This window comes from Sturnus vulgaris, chromosome 29, assembly GCF_052056855.1.
Source record: "Sturnus vulgaris isolate bStuVul1 chromosome 29, bStuVul1.hap1, whole genome shotgun sequence".
NCBI lineage: Eukaryota > Metazoa > Chordata > Aves > Passeriformes > Sturnidae > Sturnus > Sturnus vulgaris.
The window spans coordinates 3,416,492-3,443,639 of record NC_142271.1 but is presented as its reverse complement, the minus strand read 5'-3'; the positions used below and the strand labels follow the sequence as shown (position 1 = coordinate 3,443,639).

The 27,148-nt window shown below is 48.1% G+C and overlaps 1 protein-coding gene across 1 annotated transcript; it reads right to left on the bottom strand.

The window, feature by feature from the left end:
• Positions 1 to 27,148, bottom strand: NUDT3 (nudix hydrolase 3). The gene is made up of 5 exons (XM_014872725.2): positions 26,762 to 27,148; positions 15,668 to 15,778; positions 8,185 to 8,229; positions 7,487 to 7,571; positions 1 to 6,751 (listed from the first exon to the last, which is right to left on the bottom strand). The coding sequence occupies exons 1-5, from the start codon at positions 26,858 to 26,860 to the stop codon at positions 6,582 to 6,584; spliced, it is 510 nt and encodes a 169-aa protein (XP_014728211.1). The 5' UTR covers positions 26,861 to 27,148; the 3' UTR covers positions 1 to 6,581.

The window sequence follows — 27,148 nt, the reverse complement described above, 5'->3', positions numbered from 1 at the left end:
CGTGTGAAATACTGGCGTGTTTATTGGTTGGCACTAGATTACAGCCCACACTCTCGGCAAACTGGCATCCACCAATTTAATTTTTTCAATTTTTCACTCTTTTAAGGACAGTGATGGCCTCCCTCTCACACACAACAGAGGAAACCCCTCGTGACAGGACCCCACCGCACCACCCAGTTTCACACACGGAGAGCCCTGCAGCCTTTGTGGAGACACTGCAGATGAAAGGTCAGAATCATGTAGGGATGTCCTGCACCTGCCAGCCAGGAGCAGAACACCTCCATTATCCAGAGGCTCCAACTGAGATAGAGTCCCAAAGGAAACAGAACGTGTTTTCTACTTCACGTGTGGGACTTTGAACAAAGGTGTTGTAAGAATGAGTCAGTAAAAAAGAGAAAATGCATCCGTTGCAATGCTCCATTTCCAAAGGGCCTTTGCAGTTGAAAAGTGTTTCTGCAAACTATGTAATTTATTGTAACCCTCCCATGTGAAGTTCACCAGGAGATTATAAACACCAAATGCTGGAGTGAGGAACAGAGATATGCAGCCAGGAAAATAAACCCAAACAGATTATGGGAATTACAAGTACAAAACCATCTTGAATTCACAACGAATTGAGTATTTCACTTGCAACTCACAGAAAGTCACTGAAAACATCAGGTCTCTTTTAATCTTAATAAATCAGCAAGTTCATTCTCTGTATTAGTTTTCCTTCTGCAAACTTGCTGACACTTCCCTGTGAAAGCCAGGTGGCAGGAGCAGCACAAAAACCTCCATGAGACATCCTAGCTGACCCCACCACATGCCAACTGACCCCATGACAATCCAACCAACCTCACCACATCCCAACCGACCCCACCATCACATGGAGCACAACACCCAGGGATCCTTCACCATCAGCCCCCACTCCAGGCCTGGACATTTGGATGACTTGGATCAGTCTGGAAGGGCTCAGAACCTGTTTTCCCTCACACCAAGGTCAGTCCCACCCTCAGTCGTGGGGGTGAGGTCAAAGGTACCAGCTCAGACACAAACCAGAGACAGGCAAAGCCCCACAGCCCTGACCAGCCACGGAGATTCATCTTTTGGGGAGGAATGAAGAAGCCTCAGGCAAACACGCCCATGGACAGGAGGCTGGACAATGGGCCCTGGTCATTCATCCCTCAGCTGGGGTCTGGGGTCCCATTCTCCTGCTCTGGGGGGACTGCCAGGAGAGCCCCACGTACACAGAGCTCATGGAAGGACTGAGCAGCAAATGCAAAGTGATCATTCCAGATTTTCTGATTTAATAAATATAAAATAGGACACACAGGAAATTCAACAAACACTCTCAGACCTCCCCAGGTTTCTGAGGCAATTCTCAAGCAAATTCATCAAGTATAACATCAAAATTCCCATCTTTCCACCAAAAGAAAAAACAAACAAAAGAAGAAGAAAATAAAAAAACCTCAATGGACTAGCACCAAAGAGAGATTTATAAATCTCCTAAATACAACTTCAGTCCAGTTCAGTTTCTTTTTCACCAGCTACACCTTAGTTATGTACAGACCCCTGACACTCCCCCAGCACAGCACTCCAGGATCTCCGCAGCCCAGAGCAGCTGGATTAGTTCATTCCAAGGTCAGGAAAATGAGGATCATGCCCTGTGTGTGTCAGGGGCTCAGGGAGAAGCTGAGGGACACCCCAGCCATGAGGTCACCACATCCCTGAAGGACTGCAGCCACCTGATGATGCCTTACTGAGCAGGAGAACAGAGCCAGGAGGGAAAACCCAGCCTGGGAGCAAGACCAGCCAGAGGGAAAAGCTCCTCACACTGCACCAGTCACTGCTTGGGGCAGGTTTGGCTGAAGATGCAGCTCTGATCTCACCCCAGCACCAGCCACGGCTCCACTTGAGAGGGTCAAACCCCAAAGCAACCCCTCACCAACCCCCAGTGCCTCCTGCATGCTCTGCACAGGGATGGGTGCTGCATCTGGCCGTGTGAAAACACAAACACGGCAGTTTGGGGTAAAACAGAGAGAACAGACAGGGAAACCTACAGCTCCTGTACAAGGGGTACTCGCTGGACCTGTGCAGCTTTCCAGATTCTGATCCCTGCTCGCTGTGGAATGCTGAACACAGCTTCTGCATGGAAAAGCTGAGGCAAAGGCCCAAAGCCCCTGCTAGAGCCGGGAAGGGAACTGAGGATTCCTCACATTCCCTACCCACATTTTTAGCCACTGAATACTTTGTGGCCGCACAACGGAAAAAGCAACACTTGCAGATTCCAATCCCTTTTCATTTTTCCCTTTACAGAGTTTGCTTTAAGGCACATTCCAGCTGAGGCTGAATGAGCTGCCTCGGTGCTCTGCAGAACAAAAGGGAAGAGCTCACAGCATCCAACTACACAGGAACAGAGCTGGTGGGAATGCTGCTCCTTCCACTCCCCAAACACTGCTCCCACCTTTCCCCCCAGCACCCATGGGTGAGGGACCCTGACATGCAGCCCTCAGGCTCTGCCCCCTTCCTCTATTCCCAGAACACGCCCTCCTGGCTAAACTGGAAGCAACCCAAACAGAGGAGACTGTCACCATGTCCCCTCCCTGCTGTCACTGCCTTGGTCCTGGGGAGGTTTTACAGCCTGAAATTTAATGTGTTTTCAATTAAAAAAAAAAAATCTTTTTAGTTTGCACAGTGGCTGTTAACTCCACATCCAGAGAATGTTCTGCCTAATGCAGCACCTGGAGAGGTGAATGCCAATGGCTCAGAATTCCCAGTGCCACGGCAGTTCTGAGCTGGGGTGTGCTGGCCCTGCTGACCTCACAGAGCATGGACAGCTCGGCCAGTGCTGCTGGCAAGTGGCAACACTGGCCTGAGACAGGGCAGGCACAGCTGTGACACCGAGGTTCCAACAAACCACTCAAACAATCCATCTTTGGGAAGCCACCGGAAGTACTTTACTGAATTCTAGATTTAAGGGAAAATGGAAAAAACCCTCCCTTGCTTTCACTCTTCTCTCCCAGGAAAAGGCAGCACCTCCCAGGCCCAGCCAGGCAGCACCCACCATCCAGCAGGGAAATCCCCTCATCCCCACCTGGGGTCACCACTCTGCACAGCAAAAGGGTTCCTCTCTCTGAAATGTGCCTTTGAACAACCTCAGCGTGAGCACAGCCACATCTGAAACCCAAACCCACCCAACAGCAACCACCTCAGTCCTGCCACGTGATTTCCAAGCCGCCATAACCAAAGAACCAAAATCCCCTTTCCACCACAACAAATCCTTGTCTGGGAGAGACTTCCCAAAGCGAGAGCCACACACTTCCAGCCCTGCTGGGTTTCATCACCCTCAGCTCTCTCTGCAGATGGATGTCCACCTGCCTCCTGAGTTCTACACTTCATGTAAGACCATCACAGAGGTTTGGGATCTGACAAATCCTGCTGGAAGGATCGAGCAGCACTTGGACACAAAGGTACTCCAGGGGTGTCTCCTCCTGCTCCCATGCTGGAGTCACCAGCCCCTCACTGGTGTACCAAGAGTGGGGCATCCTTGGGCCATGCCCACAGGAATGAAAAGCAGCAAGGGAAGAAGGGACCCCATTAGTGACATCACTGTGCCCCTAAGGAGCTGCAGAGGGACCCCCAGAACCCAGAGGTGATGAAGAGCAGCAGCCCCTCCTCAGCTGCACCCTGCTTATACCCCAAACCAGCATTGGAGACCTGCCAGGACAGGGGGAACAGACAACTGCTGCACCTCGCTGAGGGTGTCTGGGGACACCTTCTGTCGTACCCAACTCCCAGCAATGCCCCGAGAGCACAGCCAGGCTGAGAGCCAGCTAAGAACTGCTCCCACAGCATGCTGAGACACAGAGTGATGCTCCACATAAGGGCCAGGCCAGCTGAGGTAAGAATCCCACTATCCAACAATACCAGTTGGGAACAGCAGCAGTTTTAGCATGGCTGGGAGTCCCAGGTCCATCCCCTGGGGTTCAGCATGCTCAGGACAGTGGCCCTAACAAGGAGATCGAGCAGCACCGTCCAGACTGCAGAACCAGAGCCACCCTCCCCTGTGCCTCACACAGACAGGGTCAGTCCCAAACCAGTTAACACCAGTTTAGATAAAATCACTCCAACTGCTGGGGGTGCAGCTGCACCAGCTCTAGACAGAACCTCAGATGCTGAGGAAGATGGGAATTGTGTGGTGCAGGGAGAGGTTCAAGGAGCAAAGGACTCGGGCTTGGTCTGAAATCTGCATCTCTTCAATCTAGGCTATTCCTGCCCCAGGAGCCATTTCCAGTTACAAGGCATAACATCAGCCACTCCGTGGTAACAGCATCAATCCATGCCACATTAAAACACTTTCTTGGCACAATTTATTTTTTCTGACCCAAACAAATAAGCCATTAGCAAGTCATTAACAATATTCTACCCTAAATTGTCAGTTTAACAGCCCTGTAAAAACATTTTTAGTTTAAAAACAAAAGTGTGCATGCTGCTGATATTAAAACTGCAGTTACTCTTTCAGGAGTACCAGCTGTTTTGTTGCAAAGCATTTCCAACATACTAATCTGTACAGTAGAGACCAAGACTCGTTGAAGGCAGTAGATGGCTGTGTCAGGTGCCTCGCAGGGCACGGGGACAGCAACTCTGGGAATTTCTTGGACACTTCCAGATAGAATTATTCAAGCCCTTTTGAGAGTTTGGTTCAGGCTGACCAGCACATAGTGAGAAAGGATTGTACATTCGTCTCTAAGTTGAAGTGAGCTGAACTGGTGTAATTTAGGCTCAATTCCAGACGCTTGGGTTTGAGCTACTCCTTGAATAATGGGCTGTTCCTTACGCGTGGTTTTCCATGTCAGCGATCACTGGCACTGCTTTTGGCCTTGCTACTCCACACCGATGAAAGCAGGGAGAACAAGGAAAGGAACAGAAGAGGATCTTAAAATGAACAGCTTCTTGCCAAACCAGCAAGGATACCATTCCCCCTTGTCCCAGGCTCCATGGATATTTCTATTAGATTTTCATATTGTAAGCGCTTCTCAGGAAGAGAGAAAACTCCAGAACAGTGAGTGTTTATTAGAATATTTTTTGTTAAATAAAGAGCAGGAAAAAAAAAACGGAAAAAAAAAAAAAAAAAGTACTGCAGATTTAATTTCACATCTTGGCTCTGCTCTGACAAAGGAGAAGTTACTGAACTCAGCAACCACTTCTTGTCCCAAGCCAGGGATTAATTAATGCCCCTCCCAAAACTTGTACCTGTCCCAACCCACCCCCCCAACCCCAACCCTTCCCCTTTTATTTCCCAACTAGACAACACTGTTGGCAAATCAAGACAGCATGAAACTTACAGCAATAAAACAACAAACCCCTGTGTGAAGTGTGCCGACGCATCGGGGAGCTCTCCTGTGCTGCTGCCCCGGGGAATGCTGCCTGCAGGAGGCAGCTGTACCTTTCACGGAGGGCACACCTCGAGCACGCTCCACACTGCACCATAAGTGCTGCAGAACCACAGGACAAGAGACTGAACACCTGAATTTTCTCCCCCCCCCGCGGGATTCCGTGGTTCTCCGGTGAGCACGATCCGATGCTTCAGCACAAAGCCCGAGTGTCCAGTTCAGCACGGCGTAAGGCATGTGGACAAGAGAGACGCGAGCAGGGAGCAGGGACAGCGTTGGTGAGCCACACTGCAGTCAGTCTGTCTGTCTGTCTGTCTGTCCGACCCCCCCTGCAGCCCCCATTCCCACTGCAGCCGGCGCCATCCGGGCGCTGTCACAGCTGCTCAGGCTGGTTGGTTTTGGCCAGCGGTTCCAGACCAGCTCCGTGCGGTTTTGCTCGGGTGGAAATGCAGAAACGTTGGCAGAAGCTGTCAAAGAAGCCGCAGGGATGTCTGCAGGTGATCCAAACTCTGCCCTCAACTTCAAGTGTCACTGCACTAAATCAGGAGATACTGGATTGGGGAGTAAACTGGCCCAGCCACTAGCACTGTCACAGAATGTGTGTTTTTAAAAAACAGAACAAAAGGCAAACAGATTAATTATGAACCCTTCTTTTCAGAAGCAGACCAGGATTAAAAAAAAAATTCCCACAAAATTAAAATGTTAGATCTTCCATCTAAAAAAAAAAGTTTATACAGATGTGCTGCAAGCGATCCCCACACGGGTCTGAGCAGCACCTTACAGTACAGACTAAGACTTGAAAAGCTGATCTCACATTGGAAGTCTTTTAATTAAAAAAAAAAAAAAGTGGCTCTGGCTGGGGTGACACGAAGGGGACACTTGGGACACTTCAGAGCACAAGGCAGAGGCGGGGCTGGCAGCCTCCAGGCCGTGGAGCGGAGTACCAGGAAAGGGGCACTTCATGCACAAAATGTATTTTACAAAATACAGATCAGAAAAAAAAAAAAAAAAAAAAAAAAAGCAAAAAAAGCCAACGAAAAAAAAAAAAAATCATCCCACCTTGCACTAAATCGCAGCACTCTGAACACTTGCTCTGCCCCAGGCGGCTGCCCATGCCTGGTGTGAGGGAGGAGGCATGGAAACAGGGAGGGGAGGGAAATCCAGGTCTCAGTCTGCTTTTGGGAATTGCTCTCGCAGGGACCTCGTCAGTCATCTGATGTCGGACACGGAGCTCTCGGAGTACGGCGTGGTCATGACTGGGGTGCCGTTGTTGGCCAGACAGCCTTGCCTCAAGGTCTCAAAATATGAGGCCTGCACTGGTTTATGATACTGCAGAACTTTTATGGCATCCTCTATCTTAAACCATTCCCTTTTCCTTCCTGGGGGCAAAGAGACAAATCAGTAGATGCAACAGAAGGATGTTCTCCCCCTCCAGCCCCACACTGACTGCTCCCCATCCCCAGGGACAGGTGTTTGTTTGGGGCAGTACATCCCCTGTCTTGCATTTCTAAATTTAAAAAACAAACATTATTTTGCTATTTCTACAATTTCTATTCAAGCCAAATGCTCATTTTACAACAACTCACAACACACACGTCAAGCACCACCCAATTTCCATCCATTTGCCAGTGGACTTCAGTTTCCTGTGGATAGCTCTCAGTTCTTACTCTTTCCATAAAGAACCTGAGTGGAGTCATGTTCCATTTGCTGCAGTGCAGTCACAAACCTTGTGACAACAACAGGTTCATTCCCACTTGGGAATCAAATTTAAACACAAAGATTTCAAAGGTAACAGGGAATGATTAAGCCACACTGCCCATGTGTATTCCTCTAGTCTCACACAGGACAGTTCTCCATGCTCTTTGCTTGGTACCTTCCAGTGCAAGAATTAAACACAAAATTGCTGCAGAGGCAGCTGAACACTTACTTGGATTCTTCTGGGCCACAGAGGTGACAAAAGCATCAATTTCACCACAATATTTTTCCCAAGCAACCAAAGGACACACCACTGCAACTTTTCCCAAAGACACTCACACAGACTCCAGGTGCCAGAGGGATGCTGAGCTGACTTGTGGTTTGTTTCCATCAGTTAATGCAGCATGCACCAAGCTTACCAATATTGACAGAGTCCTCCCAGTCCTCCAACACTTCGGTGACGATGAGTACGTAAACATAAGTCCTGTGCTTCCTGTCGCGGTTCTGGAAGGCAAAGGGGACAGAGTAACAACCAACCAAGAGCAACAACAAACATTTTTAGGCAGGAGGGCACTGGGGACTGCAAGATGCAAACTGCCCACCTTGGGTGCAGCTCCTCCCACAGCACAACTCATCCTTAGCTACTAAAAACTGTTATTTTAAATCAGAGACGTCTGAAAGTGTTAATAGGGACACCCAAAAGTATAGTTCCTGATCTGTGGAGCAGTGGTTTGTGAATGTGCTTACCAATTAGTTCTTCAGCTGGGAAGGCTCTGACCTATTTCACGAGGGTTGAAGGAGTCAGAGACAGAACAACAGCAAGAAGAGCCGTGTCTGGTACCTGCTGACTGTGCCAGGTGTGGCTGTGAGTGCTAAAAATGAAGGGGGGACCCCATTCCCCAGCTTTTGGCAGCACCAAGAATATTCAACCACACCAGTTATCACCAGTGATTTCACTGAAGTGCTCATTGCAAAGATCAGAATTGCTGAGAGGGTGTGTTTTTATTTACCAGGGACCCTGAAGTTTGCACCAAACCAGCATCCACTCACTCCATAACCCTGCGGAGCCATTGATTTTTTGCAACGAAATTTCACACCGCCCAGGTCTGAAACTTACCTCAAAAATTCCCACTAATCTTCCTAACGTCCCTTTCACTCCAGCCTAGGGAAGTTCAAAGAGAAAAGAAACATGCTTTAACAACAGCTCAGTACGTGTTTCCTACTTTGTGTGCAGGGCCAGTTCCTTTAGGACAGGAAGCAAACGCTCTAAAATTCTGCTCATCTTAAACCAACACAGTCACAAGGCAAAAGACAGAAATTCATCCCGAGCACTTAACATCCATGCATTCCCAGGGCTTTTTGTTTTTTTTCCTTGTTTTCCTACATTCAAACAATTTTGAATTCAATCTGGAGGAAGAAGAAATATTTGAGGAGTTACTCCTTGCATACCAATACAGTCCTCGTGACCGGAATCTCTTCTGCAGGTTATTACAGCCTGAGCACGGGGAACATTTGCTTTGGGGTTTGGCAGTTTTACCCAGAGTTTAAGGAAAAAAAGTATGTGTAGGACATTCACTTACACCCCAAGTGATGTGACAGTTCCCAGGTATTTCAGGGTGTCCTGCACACACCTGAAAGAAGCCAATATAAACACAGATTGCTCTGATGTGGTCCCAGCAGCAGGAAGAAGAGGGCTTTGGATATAACACAAAGGGGAGATACATGCTGAAATAAAGCTCTTGAACCAAGCAGAGACAAAAATCAAGAGATCTAAGCAACAGTTTTGTCTGTTTGAATACTACTGAGGATGTACCACTCCATTACATTTGGTGCCCTTTTGGTACCTCTCTGCTGGCACCCTCCCTGCCCTCCTCAGCTCTCTGTGCAAAATCCCAGCCCATTCTCCTGCCTTTGCTTTATATTCCCTCTGCTTTATGACTGTAAATGGTTGGAACTCAAATGCTACAGACAAGATGAGATCTTGCTCCATGATTTAACAGGTCTGAACCAACCCACACAGCCTGGCACACGACCCAGCCACAACTGGGAGGTAGAGTCGGCTCCGTCTCTGGCAGCTGGAACACATCCCATGAACAGCCCAGGGAAATTGTGCCTCTTGCAGATGAGATACACAGATCTGATTATGCCAGGCTTCTCTTTTTTTTAAAAAAAGTTGTTTGAATCACATTAATGATAAGACAAAATCTCTGTCCTACCGACCAGCTGCTGCACAGTCTTGTGCTGTCAGAAAGGAAGAACTTTCTTTAATGAGATGATTGTCCTGGTTAAGTTCCAGATTACTGCACGAACAGGTACCAAACAATCCAGCCAGAGCACACCTCACTCCTGCTTCCAAAGGGTGCTGATGTGGAACTGCCCCAGGAGCAAAGGGTTTGGAGCTGCCTCCCTACAAGCAGTCACAGGAATCTATAAATCCTCTTGGTAATGCACTCACTGAGCTCCACTTCCAGGAAGTGAATCAACTGAATCTTGTATTTCACTTCTGGACACAAGCTTTATTGTCTCACCAGTACTTGTGACATCCTGCTCAGCCCAGAGGTGCCTCACTGACTGTGACTCTGGGGGCTATTTCTGGAGTGAGCAGCAACTCCATGAAGGAGCAGCAATTCCATGGAGGAGCAGCAATTCCATGAAGGAGCAGCAGCTCCATGAAGGAGCAGCAATTCCATGGAGGAGCAGCAATTCCATGAAGGAGCAGCAGCTCCATGAAGGAGCAGCAATTCCATGGAGGAGCAGCAATTCCATGGAGGAGCAGCAATTCCATGAAGGAGCAGCAATTCCATGGAGGAGCAGCAGCTCCATGGAGGAGCAGCAATTCCATGAAGGAGCAGCAATTCCATGGAGGAGCAGCAATTCCATGGAGGTCGGTGCCCACGTGCCCAGGACGAGCCAGGCAGAGCCTCCTGACCTTTGCAGGCGAGCGATTCCACCTCCTGTGCCAACCCTGCTGACCTGGGCTCAGCCTTCTCAAGGCATCTGGAATGCAAATGCTTCAAATGCATTTCCCTCAAGGAACTCCTTCAGCACTGGGATTTATTTTTAGCTAAGCTGTGTTCAACAGGCAGCAGAAACACAGGGAGGAACTGGAGGCTTCCACCTTCACAACATACGGACATGAATGCAGTAAAAAGTGAAGCATAAGCAAATATTTCTGTAAAATAACTGTCTTAAGCCAATGCTTCACTGGTTCCTGGAAAAGGTTGTTGAATTTCTGCTCTCCCTACCTGTAGGCACTGAATCAGAAGCCAGGGATTTTGTTGTGATGGTTTAGTGAACTCTCAAGTCTGACTAGAAATAAATTTATCTCCAGGCAACTGGCCAACCTGGAGATGAAGGATGAATTCTGCTCAAGCAGCCTCCCAGGCAGTTTATCCCAGCTCTAGAACTGTGCTGGAAGTAGCAGAGGGAGGTGAGGAGCCCTTCCTTCTGTGGTGGTAAAGAGAGACGGTGGAAATAACACTGTCTGCAAACCAGGATCCTCCTGCTCTGTCTTGCCTGGTCTTATTTGCCCAGAAAGGCACAAAAAAAGATGCAAAGACAAACATGTCTTGTAGAAAAATCACATTGAATTATCATCAGACAACTGCAGAAAGCTCTGAGCTTTGCTTCATGCACGAACTTCTCATGTGCAGTTGTAAATGGCAGCATAAAAGAATGGTTTGGTTCAAAAAAACCCATTGGGCTGATTTTATAAAGCAAAAGCCTGCAAAACACATCAGCCATTGCTCCTGTGGGCCAGTGCCTCTCTCAGCCCATTTTCCAGGTACAGTGGATTTTAAAGTCAACATACAGGACACCCAACACCAACAGGATTGTCATACACATGTTTTTGATAGAGCACTAAACTCTCACACCAGCAGGAGAGTTGGTCTCTGTACAATGGAACAAACAAGCATGCAAGTGGAATTCACAGTCTCACACAAATTTCTAACATAGAAGTTGCCCAAGACACCTGAGAAAATCACCTACAGCTGTTACCTCTAACAGGTCAAGCTGGGTAACCAGCAAGAGAACTGCCAGGCTCCTCTCTGGGCAAGTTCCCCATCTCCTCCTTTCATATGGGCCACAAGCATTTCTTGGAGAGTTAAGGCACAGTCACAGGCTCACCCAGGACTGCAGCAGGCTCTAAATCTTAATTTGCAGCAGATGACTCAGGAATTTTCTCCTCAATTGTAAATGAATTGAGAATGCTCTGCCCTCCTGGGCCAGAACAGGGAGTGAGGCAGAGGCAGCACAATTGATTTTGTGCCCCTCTAAACACTGCAAGTGCTGCAATCCTCAAAGTAATGGAGAATCCTAGGAGGATCCCCAGAGGATGCTCCTGAACCCATCAACAAGGGTAGGAGAGCACCACACCAACTGTTCCAGCTGCAGGTGTGGAAACAAAGCAAGGCAATCACACGACAGGATTCACTGGGAGAGGCACACTCAGGTACAAGAGGACACACAGAGCTGGCAAAATGAGCTTTTTCCCTGCTCTGCTGATCTAAATCAGTGTCCAGGATCCAAGGGAGGAGGAAAAGGCAGCTCTGGCAAGAGCACATCAGCCACAGACACTGCCAGAGCCAGCTGCACACTTCAAACCCCCACCGCACCCAGAGGGGTGGGTTGGGAGCTCAGGAACAAAAACCCGGAGGAAATGAAGCTTTACTAGTTCTGCTGTTCATGGAACAACTTGTTTTAATAAAGAAAAATTACTGAAGACATCCAAGAACAGCAGGTTCAGGTTTCAAAGCTGAAAATAAGTTGGGGTCAGATGCAAAAAGCAGCCTGCAGCAACACCATCTGTTCCTCGGGACAGCTTTTATTTCCTTCCATCTGAGCTAAGGAAAATGTGGGTTGGAATTTCAGCTATTTTACTTTGCTCTATTAGGCTCAAAGCCTGCATCTACTACAGATTACTGCTGGGCAAGAGGACTGTGGTAGAACACCCAAATCTTTGCTCTAAGACCTGCACTACTGAAGGTGCAAATCCCACCCAGGAGGGCTGTGGACACGTTTAAAAGATGCTGATTCCAGGCCAGCTGGGCAAACTCTGCCATCCCTGAGAGGGTCAGACTCATTCATCTGATTCTCTACTGCATGGCACCTTTATTTGCTTCTACACTTGTGAAATAGAAATGAAATTCCATGTCAGATGAAGAACTTTCAGACACTGCACTCGTTTCTGTGAAGTCTGAGTACACAGGGTAAGGGACAATGACGTTGAGCCACCACTTGCACTGGGTATGACCAACTAGGAGGAGTTCAAGGCCATCATCTCATCCTTCATCTCTGGGCCCTGCAGTACTTTTAAAAAAATCTTGCTATTTTAGCACTGAAAGATATCAATATCTATGTTCTAAATCACTAACAAAATACATGGAACACGAAAGATTATCTATAAAGCATGTTCAGAAGAGGGGAAAAAACGTTTTAGCAACCAGATCAAAGTACTGCCATGATGGACTATTCTTGATATTGGCACCAATTTCCTGTTTGATCACAGATCAAGCACAGATTATCTGGCTTTTGACTCCCATGAAGAAAGCACAACCAACATTCCTGCAGTGTTATAAAATTTGACATTTACTACATATTTAAAGGTCAGGATGTGAAGAATGCTCTAAGTGAAAAATGAACTGGTGCTGAGTTTCACAGATGAGTTTGGAGGGTTTTTTCAAAGTCACTCTATAATAAGTTTAAAGCATCTATTTCTAAACCATGATGTTCACCAGTTGCTCACACCCATAAAAACGCCTTATTCCTAAGCAAAGAACACACTCCATGAGCACCAAGACCTGTTTGAAAAGGGCACACACCTTCCACAAGGTGAACTTTGGAACACACATGGAGTTCCCAGCTCTGTAAGACTGACTATAGCACTTCTCAGCAAGCTGTCGAAAATAAGAGGGTTTATTCTGAAGAGGCTGCTCTGACCCAGAGCTGCTGTGTGTCTGCTGTCACTCTGCACAAACAATGCCCAACAACTCCAGTCACTTCCAATTTCATGCAGACAACAGCAAGCATGACAAGTGTTGGTACCTGTCTACTTTAATATTTGTGCTGATACAGACTAATATAGATAAGGACTACCCCAAACTAGGACAAGGACTTGAACTCAAACTGGGACAGAAGAATCACAGCCTTCACTGAGAATAATTTCATGTTTGGAACAGAAAGAGGGAAAAGTTAGGTAACTTCAGATGACAATTATTCCAGCAATAACATGGATAAACACAAACACATACACAGTAAAATTAAAACAGTGAATGCAGAAGTTAAAATATTCGTTGAGGGAAGCATGTTTTGAAAAAAAATGCACACCATGCAAAAGAGAATGACTTGAGAAGAGACAGCCTATTGTCATCCTCAAAAGCCACAAGCAATAAAAAAGTCACAAGTTCTTACAGCTCTTCCAACTGGCTCTTATTAAAATTGGAAAAGGCATACCAAAGTCAAGGAAAGAAACCCCACACATTTCTCCCACAACTTTGAGCAGCATTGCTTATTGACATGGGGGAAACTGGATTTTCCCTCTTCAACCTCGAGCAACAAACTGCAACTGCTCAGCTAACCTGTGACCCAGGAGAGAAGCAAAGACCTCAGACCTACTCAGAAATCAGCCTCAGCAAGGGACCCCAAAGCACCTGGATTCACATGGAATGGAGAGCAGGGGCACCCAGCAGCTCCTGAAACCCTTCCTGCCAAACCAACAGCAGAACTGGGAAGGTGACTGCTCCTGTCTTTCCCAACACTCCTGCTGTGCTCCAACATCCCCCTGCAGGAAGCAAACAGCTCCTGGAACTCGAGGCCGGGGGTGCCCAGGTGAGCTGGGGTGCACAGGTGAGCTGGGGTGCACAGGTGAGCAAGAAGTGTCCACGTAGGCTGGGAGTGCCCACGTGAGTCGAAAGTGCCCAGGTGAGCCGGGGGTGCCCAGGTGAGCCGGGGGTGCCCAGGTGATTGCTGGGTGCTCCTGGTGCTCCGAGCTGCCACCGTTCCATGTCGGGAGCAGCCGGGCAGAGGTGCCTCGCTGGGCAGAGCTCAGCCCTGCCAGGCTGCCAGGGCTTGAGTTACACTGGCAGCGGGCAGCGCTCCACGTGAGCAGGGAACACCAGCCGAGGAGCAGGATTATCTCAGCCAGCCCAAACCAGTTCCTGCACAGGCAGAGCCCTGCCAGGGCTCCCTTCCAGCCAGCGCTGTCATGGAAAGAGCGCGGCTCTCCCAGGGCGCTGCTGCCCGCACAGGGAGTGCCCCTGCACATTTATTTTAAGGGTTGAGAGACGAAGCTCTGCACCTCCTGAATGAACCCTGGACTTCTGTATCAAATCACTTCATTATTAATAATGCTTGGGCTGAAAAGCAGGAGTCGGCAGCTAAAAATATTTCTATTGTTCTGGTTACACTCACTTTGGCTTGTGAAGTAGTTGAAAGGTTGCCGAGTTACTGGAAAAGAAGGAGCTGGGTTACAAGCTGGAAATAAAATTTGCAAGCAGCAATTCCCAGTATTAGAGGGACCTAAAGATGCTTACAAAAATAAACTTTGACTGTATAATCTCTTTCTGATAAACTGCTAGATTATAAAAACATTCAAAGAGAAACAGAACTAGAGATCTGCCACATTTGGTTAGTCCAACAGTCTGAATATTCAGGGTTTTGTTAGACAGCAGCAGGTACTTCCAAATAATTGAGAAAGAAACCTGCACATACCAGACAATTCAATAAAGCAGCTAGAGGAGAAGCTTCCTCCCAAGTCCCCTCAATTAGCTCTTGCTTTCTGTTCTGCATAGAGCCCAAAGATTTATAACCCTCTCAAAAGCATTTTTAATCCTGCCTTATGTAACTGTGAACCTACTTCACCATTCCATCTATAATCATGCAATCATTTCTGAACCTAAGCATCTCCCCAACTGGTTAATATTCAGAAGCAAATTCTAAAGACATGTTTTACATACACTGCAGACAATTGCCATTTGCTGCCTTTACACTTAAGAAGAAAAAATTTTTCTTCCAGCTTTAAGAGAAGAATGTGCCTTCTCCCTACAGCCCATTGATCTGTGTTTGATCTGTGTTTGATCTTCTTCCTGAAACAGCTTCAAGCAAAAAAGAGAAAACAAACCAATCAACCCATGCACAGTTTAGGAATTGCTGCTGGTAACTTATGGCCAATTTCACTTATTCGCATAAACCTCACAATGTATTCTAAACCAAAACATACTTAGGTCCCTATATTTGGAGTGTATTTAGTGGCTCCTAAGGGTTTATTTCTACCTTCTACCCAATTACTAAACAGGTCCACAAAAGCATGAAATTTGAAGTTCTCCTACACAGAAAATGAAGCAGAGACTATATATACATTGAAGTGACTAGAGCTGAACTTTATTTCCAGTTAAAGGTATCAGACAAGGACAAGTTCATTCCAACTGAGACGTTTAATTACATTCCCATGTTCTCTTTATTTAGGACTCTGTTTTTCTCCCACGTGGGATGGGGATATCACCAGTGACCATGCCTCCCTCTCCACCTCAAGGAGAAGAAGGAAGAGAGATGAAAACAAAGGCACAGAGCCCGGGCTGACAGGGCAGGGTGAAGGCACTCACCTCCTCACAGACCTCGCGCACGGCGGCCACGCCGGGCTCCTCCTCGGGCTCCATGCCACCCCCGGGGACAATCCATCGGTCTGGATGGCGACTACTGCTCACCAGCAGCACCTGTGGAGAGCAGAGCACAGCTCATGGGGCACCCCCAGCGCTCCCTTCAGAGCCCAGCTCCAGGACAGAGACTGTCCTTGTGCCTCACGCACCCCCAGACACCACCCAGCCAAGGCAAGGCTTTGCCTGTGTTTGCTGTTCCCTCAGCCCCATCCACACAGCCATGGAAATTCCAGGAGCAGTGACACCGAGGCACTCCCACACTATGAGTTACTTCAGCCACTGCCTCTCCCTGCTCTGATGCATTGTAGGAAAAAAATGTCCTTGCACATCAAAACACTCATTAGCACTGGACACAGCATCACTCTCAGTGTGAGTTCACTGCAGAGTCCTCACAGCTCGGGATACAACATGTTGCACCTCGGGCAACAACAGAAATGCACAGATGCTGCCCAGCACCTCCATCCTTTGCAGAAATATCTCGATTTAGTTATCCTGGTGCCTTTGGCCTCGCCTGTCCCTGCAGTTCTGTCACTAACAACAGGGACATGTCCAGGAACTCCCACTGCACTATTTATGTGCAATTGCCTGAGCACAGATTCTCAGCCCCACTGTTTGTCACTTCTTTTGCAGTAGGCACTGAGGAGTTCAGCTCTGCAGCCAGCACTTGGTTACTTTTGGTTTAGAGGAGGTTGTTCAGTGAGGTATAAGCAAAATAAAAGCCTATATTAAACACATTAAATTTAAACCCCCCTAGGAAAGGGTTGCACAGAAGGACAGACTTTTTTGAATAAGAAAAACGGTTCAACCCTCTTCCCAGGAGGGATTTGCCATACACATGCTTTGTGGCAGGTTTTCTCGAAACAGTCTTTTTTATTCCAGGGTAATTCTGCTCTGTAGAAGTTCAGGTTCTCATCTGCCACCTCCCAGCAAGACAAACTCTAACTAACACTCTCAACTGGCTAGAGATTGTCCCAAAGAACAGTGAGACACTGTGCTCATTAAATCTACTTGCCATACATCCACGAGCAGAGATGGAAACTTAAAACAACACTAATACTGTTGTCCAGCTCTCTAAACAAAGCTCGTTCATTAGAGTCATCCTGCTGTACTTCATCATTTCACTGGCACAAAGCTCGCAGCCAAAGCGACTTGCTCCAGAAACTTTCCAACATACCAGTCCAATTAGGTTCCAGGCCAGCTGTAACAGTGTCAGACATTTGGGAGTTACACTGTGGAGACACTGAAATCCCAGGCTTTACTGGGGAAACACTGATTTGCCAGTGGGATATGAAAAGATTTGCACTAATTACCCAAAGGAATCTACCTACAGAAGTCAAAACTAAATTTTCAAAACAAAAACGAGCACAATATTTCCAGGGTTTTTCAGTTGGTTTATCTTGAAAATTCTCATCTGCCAACTGACCAAACTCATACTGGAAATAAATGAAGCTTCCACAGTTCCAAGTGGGATGGTGCCTGCCCCATCCTCTGGGCAGGCTGTGACAGAATGGAGTTTGCTTTACAGTGACATTGCAAGTATTTGGCCCTCTCCAAGAGGAAGGCAGAATTCCTTTCCCCCAGGCATCCAGTCCACGTAAAACACCACCAGAGAGCCATGCCTAAATAGGGAATGTAAACTTCATTCATCCTCAGAGCCCTTGGGACAGCAGCCAGTCCCTGCCAGGCCATCCCCAGCCACCTCACTTTGCCACTGTGCCTCTTCCTAGCACAGTACTTGACTTCTACTCCATCCTCAATGGTCATCCAGAAGAGCTTGGACTCAAATTTCTGATCCAGGTCAGTCGGTGATTGTGAGGACCAAGCTGAAGGAGCAGGAACAGCCATTTCAAGTGCACCTTTGCTGCCAGGTAAGGAAGCGCCAGCTCTGCCACTTCCCATTGCAATTCAGAGCTCCAGCTCAAGGAGGGGAAAAAAAAACAGAAAAATACCAAAAAAAGCTGCAGAAGCAGATCTTTGAAACTCAGCACAGCACACCTCATACCCCTGAACTCCTGCCACCTTCCAGGCGTGAGAACAAGGATCTGCTATGGAACCCTGGACACAGACTGCTCCAGGAAACCTGCTCAGGCTGAGACAATGCCTCAGCAACACACCAGGAGGAACTTCTGGGTGTAAACAATGGTTTGAGGCAAAGTAAATTAACTTCAGCTGCTCTGGCAGTTGAGCATTTTTTGAATAGAATTAACATGAACAACCCTTGCTGGGAAGGAAAAACCTGTCATTCTCACACTTTTATGTAATCAGACTATTTCCTGTTTAATAAAAAGGAAATCCCATCAAGAGAGAGCAGGAAACAAGCCCTACAAGGTCATTCTTTTAAAACAACTTCAAATAGGATATTGCTACCAATGAGCACTCCAAAGACAAAGGGACTGAGTTCCAAATGGGGGGGAGACATTGCTGTGTTGGAAAAAAAACCACACTTCCAACATCAGTCCTGGATCCTGATACATGCAACACATTCAGAGGGATCAAGGAAAAAGTTGTCATCATCTGAATCCCAAAAAGGTTTGGGTTGGAAGGGACCTTGAAGCCCATCTCATTCCACCACCTCCTAGTAGACCAGCCCAGGGTACAGCTGGCTTTTTAGCTCATTAACTTCTTTATTACATAAATAACTTTTATTTTAATACATTCTAAAGTAGTTAATTTAATCTAAACAGACATCAAAAAATAAACAAAAATTTACTTATGTTTTTAAATCAGGCTAGAACACGTAGGAAGGTCAGACATTTCCATTTTATCCTTGCCAGGCAACTGTGTTTAAAATGGCTACAGAGACTCTTGGTCTGCCAGAGATTTTGGAGTTGGATTTTGGAGCCACGTCTTGCAGACTTTTTGGAAAAGCATTTGCAGGTAACAGGTCACATAGCCAAGTTGTGTTTTCCAGGATTTCAAAGACAATTATGTCATTTCAAAGCAGGGAAATGAGCAACACCAGCCTCTCTGAGGTGCTGGCCCTGCTGAAACTCTCCCACACAATCCTCCACAAAAGAGAAAGTTTAGAAAAATAAGCCAAGTTTGAAGTGTGCAGCAGGGGCTCCAAGCAGAGCCTCATGGCAAGAACTTTCAAAGCTGAACACAACAAACAAACCCAAACAAACCTGAGCAGTGCTAACCCCGCCTGCAGGAGACAGGAAACACACCAAGACATCTAAGGCTGCCCCCACAGCCACATGGAAAAAGGAGCTCCATGGAAAAAGGGGTGAAGGGGTCCCCAAGGTAAATCTGGACATCCCTGATACACAAGGCTGACTTTAAAACCTACACAAACCTGCTGTATTCACATCGAGAGGGTTTCTGTCTTTTTTCACAGGAATAATGGGGTGTTGCAAAGCAAAAACTGGGCAGCCAGGATCAGGCAGAAAATGAACTTGCCATTTGTGGAACAGAGGAGCAGAGATTCCCAGGTTCTTCCACGCTATGGTGGACTTAAACAACATCCACCACCCATAAATAAAACAAGAGCAGCTACACCACAAGGAACAGGATTCCTCGAAAGAAGCTCCACAGCAGACAGAGCAGACAGAAAGGGCCACAGCACTGAGAGAAGCTGGGCCACAGTGTGAGTAGAAAATGAGCTGAGAACCTTCCAGACTTCCAGGAAAAACCAGTGCTACCTACCTGTGCCAGCCAGGGCTTGGAGAGCTGGCAGCCAGCAAAGGGAACAGCAGGCAAGATGTTAAATCCAGGGTCTGGCCCAGCAGCCTCCTGCTGCCAGGAGCTGATCCATAGCTGCTGGCTCCTGACACAGCCTCTGCACTGCCTTACAGGCTTCCCCTCAATATTTTCAGGTTTTCCCTCAATATTGACATGCTTTATATCAATACTGTCGTGTTTTCTATCAACATTAAGCCATAAATCACATCATTTGCACAGTGACTGAAGCACAAACCTCTCTGCACTGCACCTCATTTCCCACTCTAGCATCATTTATCAGAGCACAGCCTGCAAGGGAACACTGCGGCAGAGGCTGCAGGAGCTGGGAGGAGAAGATGGCTGACTGCAAGGCTTTTGCTGTTCCACCTGCCTTTGTCTCCAAGTTTCAGTTTAAAACCAGTGTGTTCTCAGGAGCTGAGCTGTGCTCCCATGTCCCCCATGGCCAGGCAGATCCCAGAGCTGCCGCTGTGTCCAGCATAACAAACACCTTGGGTGCCTCACTCAAAATCAACAAACATTCTCCCAATCCCCAAATATCAGTACTGCAATGTTTTTCTACCTGACAAAAGTGAGATGCTCGTTTGACCACACCAAATCACCTTTAAGCCCTATGACCAGCGAGGGGTGAGAACTGGAGGAGCAGGGGGGAGAAGAGGGACACTGCTGTCACCAAAGCTGTGCAAAATTAATCTCATTTCCCCGGCAGCAACACAGCCTTGATGAGTCCCCAACAAATCACGTGTTTTGCCAAACTGCAAAGGCAGGACGGCCCCAGGGCACAGCCAGGGCTTACGGGAGGGCTTCTCCCACCCTCTTGCTATTCCAGGCACGTTCTGGAGCTCGCACATGGTAGGAGTGAGTCCAGCCCGCGGTCAGCAGGGCTACAGCCAGCCCTGCACCTGGCAGGGTCAGCAGCTGGGACCACAACACACACTCTTACCAGCCACAGAAATCCCTCCCCTGCCCATAACAGCCTGTCCTGCCAGGAGCATTCCAGCTCCTCAACAGGATATGTTTCCTTAGACAAGTGTTATTTTTGCACATGCACCTGCACCAGATCCGTGGGATAATGGGATTTAACCAACAACGTGGGATCCAGGAGCTGGAGGTGGGAAATTCACGGCAGGACGTGCAAAAGGGAAGGGATTCGCACTAGAGAACTTGACAAAAGTAAAGCACAAGTTTTGGAACGGGAGCAAGAGGTGAACTGGAAGAAGTTCAAGTCATTTCAAGTGCTTGGATCGCACCTACAGTCCTATAACCAGAGAGGAAAAAATACAGCAGATTCTGTTGGTTTTTAGGCTGCTAGTTAGAATAACAATAATAAATCACCATGTACAGTGCTGCTGCTCTGGCTCCAGAACTCCACAGGTCCTGTTACTGCTACTGCAGCACTCCTGCAACTTCAGAGCCACTGCCTGCTCCTGCCAGGGAGGAACACAATCCCAAGTCCTCCCCCTCCAGCGAAATTATGGTTTAGATAACCACAGAAATTATCTGCAACATGCCTTCCCATGCTTCAGGAGCAGCTGAACCGCCTGCAGCAGCAGCCGCTGCTTTCAGAAGCCAAGGGCTGATAAGGGGCACTCCCAGAGAGAGACCCCAAACCCCAGAACCTATTTCTGCCTGTCAAAACCAGTTTGGTGACCACTCAGTGCTTACACAACTTGTCCAGGCGCACCTTTTCCAGGAGAAATGCTGGCTTGTAAAGTGCCTTTTTTAGTAAGGGAGGGAAAAATGCAACGAAGAGGTATTTGGGCTTTTTACAGAGCCCAAATGACTCTGTTTGTCAGCAGCTGCACACTGTTCTGACTAACCACCCTACTCAGGAAATACAGCACACACAAACTCTTGGAAAGCTGCTCAAACAGAAGTAGTTAATTCTACACACAGCATCAATATATGTCACTTGCAGGAGGAGAAGTAACCCCTGAAACATCTGACAAAAATCTACCCAGCAGGTAATTGTATCCCTCCAAATTTCACCGGTTAATGTGAAATTTCTGAAAACAAAGAGTCAGTGTGCAAAATATCCAGTGGCAGAGACAGGAATTCTGGAACAAATACACACAAAATTTGAGAGATCTTTGACTGGTCTGTGCAGTCAGTCCTTCAGCTGGGCTGAAAAATAACAAGTGTTTAAAGAAACAGAGGCCCAACCACTGGATGTCCCCTACAGCATTCCCACATGGTTTGCTATTTGTAAGGTAGAACTGAGTTTGTTAATTCTACTCTATCCAAGCAAATTCTCCTTATTTTAAAAGAATGTAGAAGTCCAAGCACATGGTGGGTTGGTTTTTTTTTACTAAGAAGGGAAAGAGTTGTTTTTCCAGACTGTAAGAGACCATCCATGGAAAGATAAGATCCCCTGGCAGCAGTCCCTGCTGGGTGCACCCCCAAATTCTGGTACCTTTCTCCACACTGCAGGAATTTGTCTGAAGGGTGCTCAGATGAACCAAGTCAGGCAACTGGGCAAAGGGTTTTTTTTAAAAAAAGAGAGGGAACACAGAGCACACAGAGTGAGGAGAAAAAGGTAGCAAAACCAGCTTCTAGTCAAGCACTAAATGAATCTGAGATGGAAGAGAATCCAAAGCAGTGTTCTGCAGAGAACAGACACAGCCACCACTGTTGGGTCCTTCTCCACAGACCCGGGGTGGAGCACACCCTCTTTCCATAGTCATCACTTTTCCCTGAGTCGCAGCAGAACAAAACTGACTCAGTTCTTCAGTTTCACAACAGCTTGCTGAGCTTCCAGTAAATGAAGTGAAAATTTAACAATTTTCATTCTTTTGTTGTTTGGGAAAGTACAAGAGACCATGGAATTGCTTGTAAAACTGTTTAGTGACAGCTGCTTTTGTGGGAAGGCAAAACACTTTGAAAAGATGAAAGCCAGGTTTTGCAGAGGTTTATCCATGCTCCTGTTTTTGGAGAACACAACCTACAGATTCTACACAATCTACAGGGCTGAGAAGGACAGGAGAAGCAAGAGATCCACTTCCAAACCGGCCCTTATCCCCCTGGAGATGTGGGAATTTCACTTGGGTTCAACCACAACCTTTTTATGCAGCAGATGGGAGCACACAGCCAAGCCCAGCCATCAGAACAGGGATTCTGAGACTGTATTCCACGGAAAGCAGGATGATCATATGATGCTGGGCTCACTTACATCCCAGCAGTGAAGCACTCCGAGTGGTTTTAGCTGTTATTGGTTTACACTGGAGCCAAGGCACAGGGGACAGCCCAGGAACACCTCGTGATCCCCACCACACTCGGCGGGTTCCAATCCCAGCTCTGCTGTGTTACATCACAGCTGGAGTAAAAACCGGCCCAGGAGAGGCCAGAAGGAAAAGAAAAAAAGGTTCGTTTGCATTCCAATGGCTTTCCCAGGGGCCACCCGGCCCCGCTCTCCCCGTGACCACCGAGGGCTCGGCGTGTGCCAGGGCACCGGCCCCTGGGTGAAACCTCTCTTCTCCCAGCTCCATTCAGGCCTCATTCACCGCTCAGAAAAGATTCTTCCCGAGGCATTTTCTCCAAAAAAAAAAAAAAAAGTCTTTAAAAAACCCGTGGTTAACGAGCAGCTTGTCCTTTCACAGACACAATGTGGGCATGTTCAAACCTGCCGGTGCCCCTGCACGGACCCACGGCCCCTCGGTGCCCCTTTATTGCTGTCAAACAGCACCCGGAGCAGGGCTCCAGCTGCTGGGGCACACCGGGGCATGAGTGGCATTTTCTGGGATGTTTCCACATGGAAACAGATGATCCACACAAAAAAAAAAAAAAAAAAAAAAAAAAAAAAAAAAAAAAAAAGACGTGTGTTATGTAAAAATAACCCCTCGGTGGCAATGCTGAGGGGCAGGGACACCCCAAGCAATGAATGCACTGAGTGACTCCAGAGCAGGACTGGGAGCTCTCCCTCCGCACTCTCCTTCCACAGTTCTGCAAAAATCCCGGGTGTTCAGGCCATGGGAAAGGATGGGAATAGCTAGGTCCTGGTGTCTGACTGCTGGAAGGTCCTTTGAAGTCTGTTCCCACTCTCTGAATTAATTCCTTTGCTGCCCCAGCTCTCCCTGTTGCCCAAGGAAGTGGATTGTGATTTGGGGGGGTTCCACAATGCCCAAAAAATGTAATTTTTTTTTTTTCTCCATTTGAGATTCACATTGAAATGAATTCTCCCTGTGCTGCTTTTTAAAGGGATAAGTAACAAAGGCATCTTTTCAGCCAATGCTTGGTCTTCCAAAAACGTTCCAGAGCTTTTTTCATGCCCAAGAGTAGCAGCAATGCAGAGACAATGTGCGACCTCCAGCAGCATAGGGAAAAAAATAAACCACTTTAAAACTAAAAACGAACGAAATATTTTTCTGTTAAGACTCTTTATTTGTAAATGTAACACCAAACTAAATGGTGTTTCATCAATCTCCAGGGATTGCAAAGATTTCAAAGAAAAATGTATCAGCGAACTGAAGAGTCAGGAGAAAACACCTAAACAGAAGAAAGTAGCCTCCTCTGTAAGTGTAAACAGAAATCTCTTATTTCTTCTTGTCATTGACAAATTTTTTTAATTCAAGAACTAATGAGGGGTTAAAAACAGGAAAAAATGGGTTTTTTGAATCCATAGCAGGAAATGAAGAAGAAAGGCAAGAGCAAAGTTCTACTGTTTCTTAAGCACTTAAAAGAAACAGTAATGAGAAACAGCCAGTCCTAGGAAAAATCCTACTTTAATACAGAAAGTTTAATTTATTTATCAAAACATGCTTCTTTTCTTCTGTCTTCTTTTCCAACACAAAGCTTTTAATAGCTCTTTAATGTACATACTTTGGCTCTAGCTCTTTCTCCCCTCCCTAGAGAGACCTTTTAAAGAGATCTCAATTTCCATTTAAATAGAAGCAATCAATAATAAAATACGTCAGTTACATTAAAAAGTATTATTGTCCAAGAGCAAACCAAGAAATCTTTCATAACCATTTTAAACTCTGTACTTAAATGTGTAGAGGTAACACCTTCCTTGCCATCAAAAAAGTGCAAGCAGCAGTGAGTGGACACCAGTCAGCTTCTCTCAAAGTTTATTTAAAAGCCAGCAAATGAGAATTAGCCCAAGAAATAATTAGAAAGGAAAATTAATAAGGTGTCCTGCTTGCTGATTTCACTCATTGACACAAGTTTAACTTCAACACCTTTTGGCCAAGGGCAGGATCTGGGCACAAAGTCCATCCCAGTGGGGTTAATTCCACGGGATTGGGTAAAAACTTTCCCAGATGTATTTGTGACAAGACCCCTTCCTGGGCAGCTCCCACAGCAGGGTGGGAACAGAGGATGCAGCTTCAGCTCGGGCTTCAACTCACAGGTACCACACACAGCCCTTCAAAGGCTCTGAGATGAGAACTGTCCTTCCCTGCCTCATTCCTGAGGTGCCTCCTCACCAGCAGCACCCAGAGCACACCCTGAGGAACTCACCCAGGGAACCCACCCAGGGAATCCACCCCAGGGAACCCACCCCAGGCACACCCTGAGGAACTCACCCAGGGAACCCACCCAGGGAATCCACCCCAGGGAACCCACCCCAGGCACACCCTGAGGAACTCACCCAGGGAACCCAGCCCAGGCACACCCCGAGGAACCCACCCCAGCCTGGACTGCAGCCCTTCCACTGCTCCCTCCCCGAGCTGTCCCAGGGCAGCAGAGCCACTGCCAGCTGTCACTGCGAGCTCAGGGACGAGGCCACCAACAGCGACCACAGGGACAACATGATGCTTACCCAGAACCTCCACTGCCCTGCACCCAAAAACCTCCCCAGAGTTTACAGACCCCTGGGAATGACCTGGCACAACCAGCACAGGGAGCCAGCTTCCCCAAACCCTGCCTGAAACCAGAAACAGTTCATTCTACTCTAGTTCTTACCTAGAAACTAGAGCCTGAAGGAGTTTAAATTCAATCCACTGTAGGTGGAGATCACAGCAGAGACACAACTGACACAAAAGTGGTTTTAAATCTCAGCCTCACACCAACCTGACAGCTGAGCCTGCTGGAAGCATCCATCCCATGGCAGCGTGCCTCTGGAACAAGTTCACTTTCCTCCTTCAACCTCAGGGTCAGCACTGTGACACTGCCACTGGTGTCCCAGCACAGTGAGGGCTCTGACACCTGTCATTAACACACCTCGGTGTCCCCAGCACCATGAGGGCTCTGTCACCAGCTCCCACGGGCCGGAGGGATCAGCTGGAACCTGCACAACACTGCAGACTGAGGTGTGTTAAAATAAAACTCACAACCAGTCACATGCTGGCTGCCTCAGGCACCTGTTAAAAGTACTTTTCTACCCTCGACCACACTGTAGTCACACATGGCCAAGCCTCCACCTCTCGAGAATAGCCTGCAAACTGCCCCACTAATTGTGTACAATGGCATCAGGGCACTCAAACGCCCTCACCCACCCGTGCTGAGCATCCTCAGCATCACCACACAAAACAATGATGTTCTTCTTCACGGTCAGTCCATAAATGTCCTGGAAGTCCGTGGGAAGGACCAGCTACACTGAACGCTGCACCAAACACACTGCTGTCATTTCAGACCATTTCTGCTGAAACGCTGACACTCCTCATCACGCCAGCACAGTTACAAAGGGCTTGTGCAGCCTCCTTCACGTTAAATACTCACTGGATGTATGCTAATTGCCTTTCCTCCAGTGAACTGTCTGTATTCCCTTCCGATTTCCTGTAGCTACAAATATGATAATCAGGAGAACAAAGACTTTAGCACAGCCACTCGGGCACAGCAAATGCAGTGGAGTGTGTATGCCTGACTCCAGCAGCAGCAGCAGAAGGCAGACCTGCAGCCTTGCTGCTCTGAGCACCCCGAGCCCACCTTCAGGAGGTGTCAAGACAGACTCGTGTAAAATCGCACATCGGAGCGAAGTTTCTCACTGTAACTTCCCGGACAATGCAGCCCCTTAGCAACGCGGCCGCTCTCAAACCAACCAATCCACCTTTAATTCCCACTTCCTCCCAAGCTCTCTGGACAGCAACTTCTGGCACTCCATCAGTCCCCTTTTATCCCAGTTTCTTTTTATAAATCCAAGGTCAGGTTTCCTCTCCCATCTCATGTGATGTGCTGGACTGAAGTTCTGCCAGCGTGGTCGGTCCCCTCGGCTGCCAAACCCCCTCCCGCGCTGCCCTCAGCCTGTCCCGCCGCCCACCGGGCATCTCCCCGGCTCCAGCGGACAGCAATAACCAAGTGGGAAGCACCAACTCCCCCAGCCACGCTGAATTACGCCCATTAAAAATAAAACCCCATTGGGACAGAGTCCCCCCACCCCGGCTGGCTCGGGGGTCCCGTGCCCGGCCTCGCCCCCGGCCCGGCCCTCACCTCCTCCTCGCTCTCGCTGCGGAAGCACAGGCAGGCCGCCCGCTTCTTGTAGCCGTCCCCGTCGTAGGTGCGCGTCTGGTTGGACTTGAGCTTCATCATCCTCCGCTCCGGGGGCGGCGGGGCCGGAGGACGCGCGACCCGGAGGGCGGGGGCGGGCGGGACCCGCCGGGTGGCGAAGGACGGGGGGGCGCGGGGGGAGCGCCTGCCTGCGACAGTCTCTCTCTGGGTCTCGCTTCGTGGGTCTCGCTACGCGCTGCCGCCCTTCGCCCGCCTCACCCCTGCCCTCGCTCCCGGCCGCGCTGCCGCCACCGCCCGCGCTCCGGCCACCGCCGACGACGACCGCGCCGCCATCTTGGGGCTCGCTACGCAAACGGCGTAGCGCTGCCG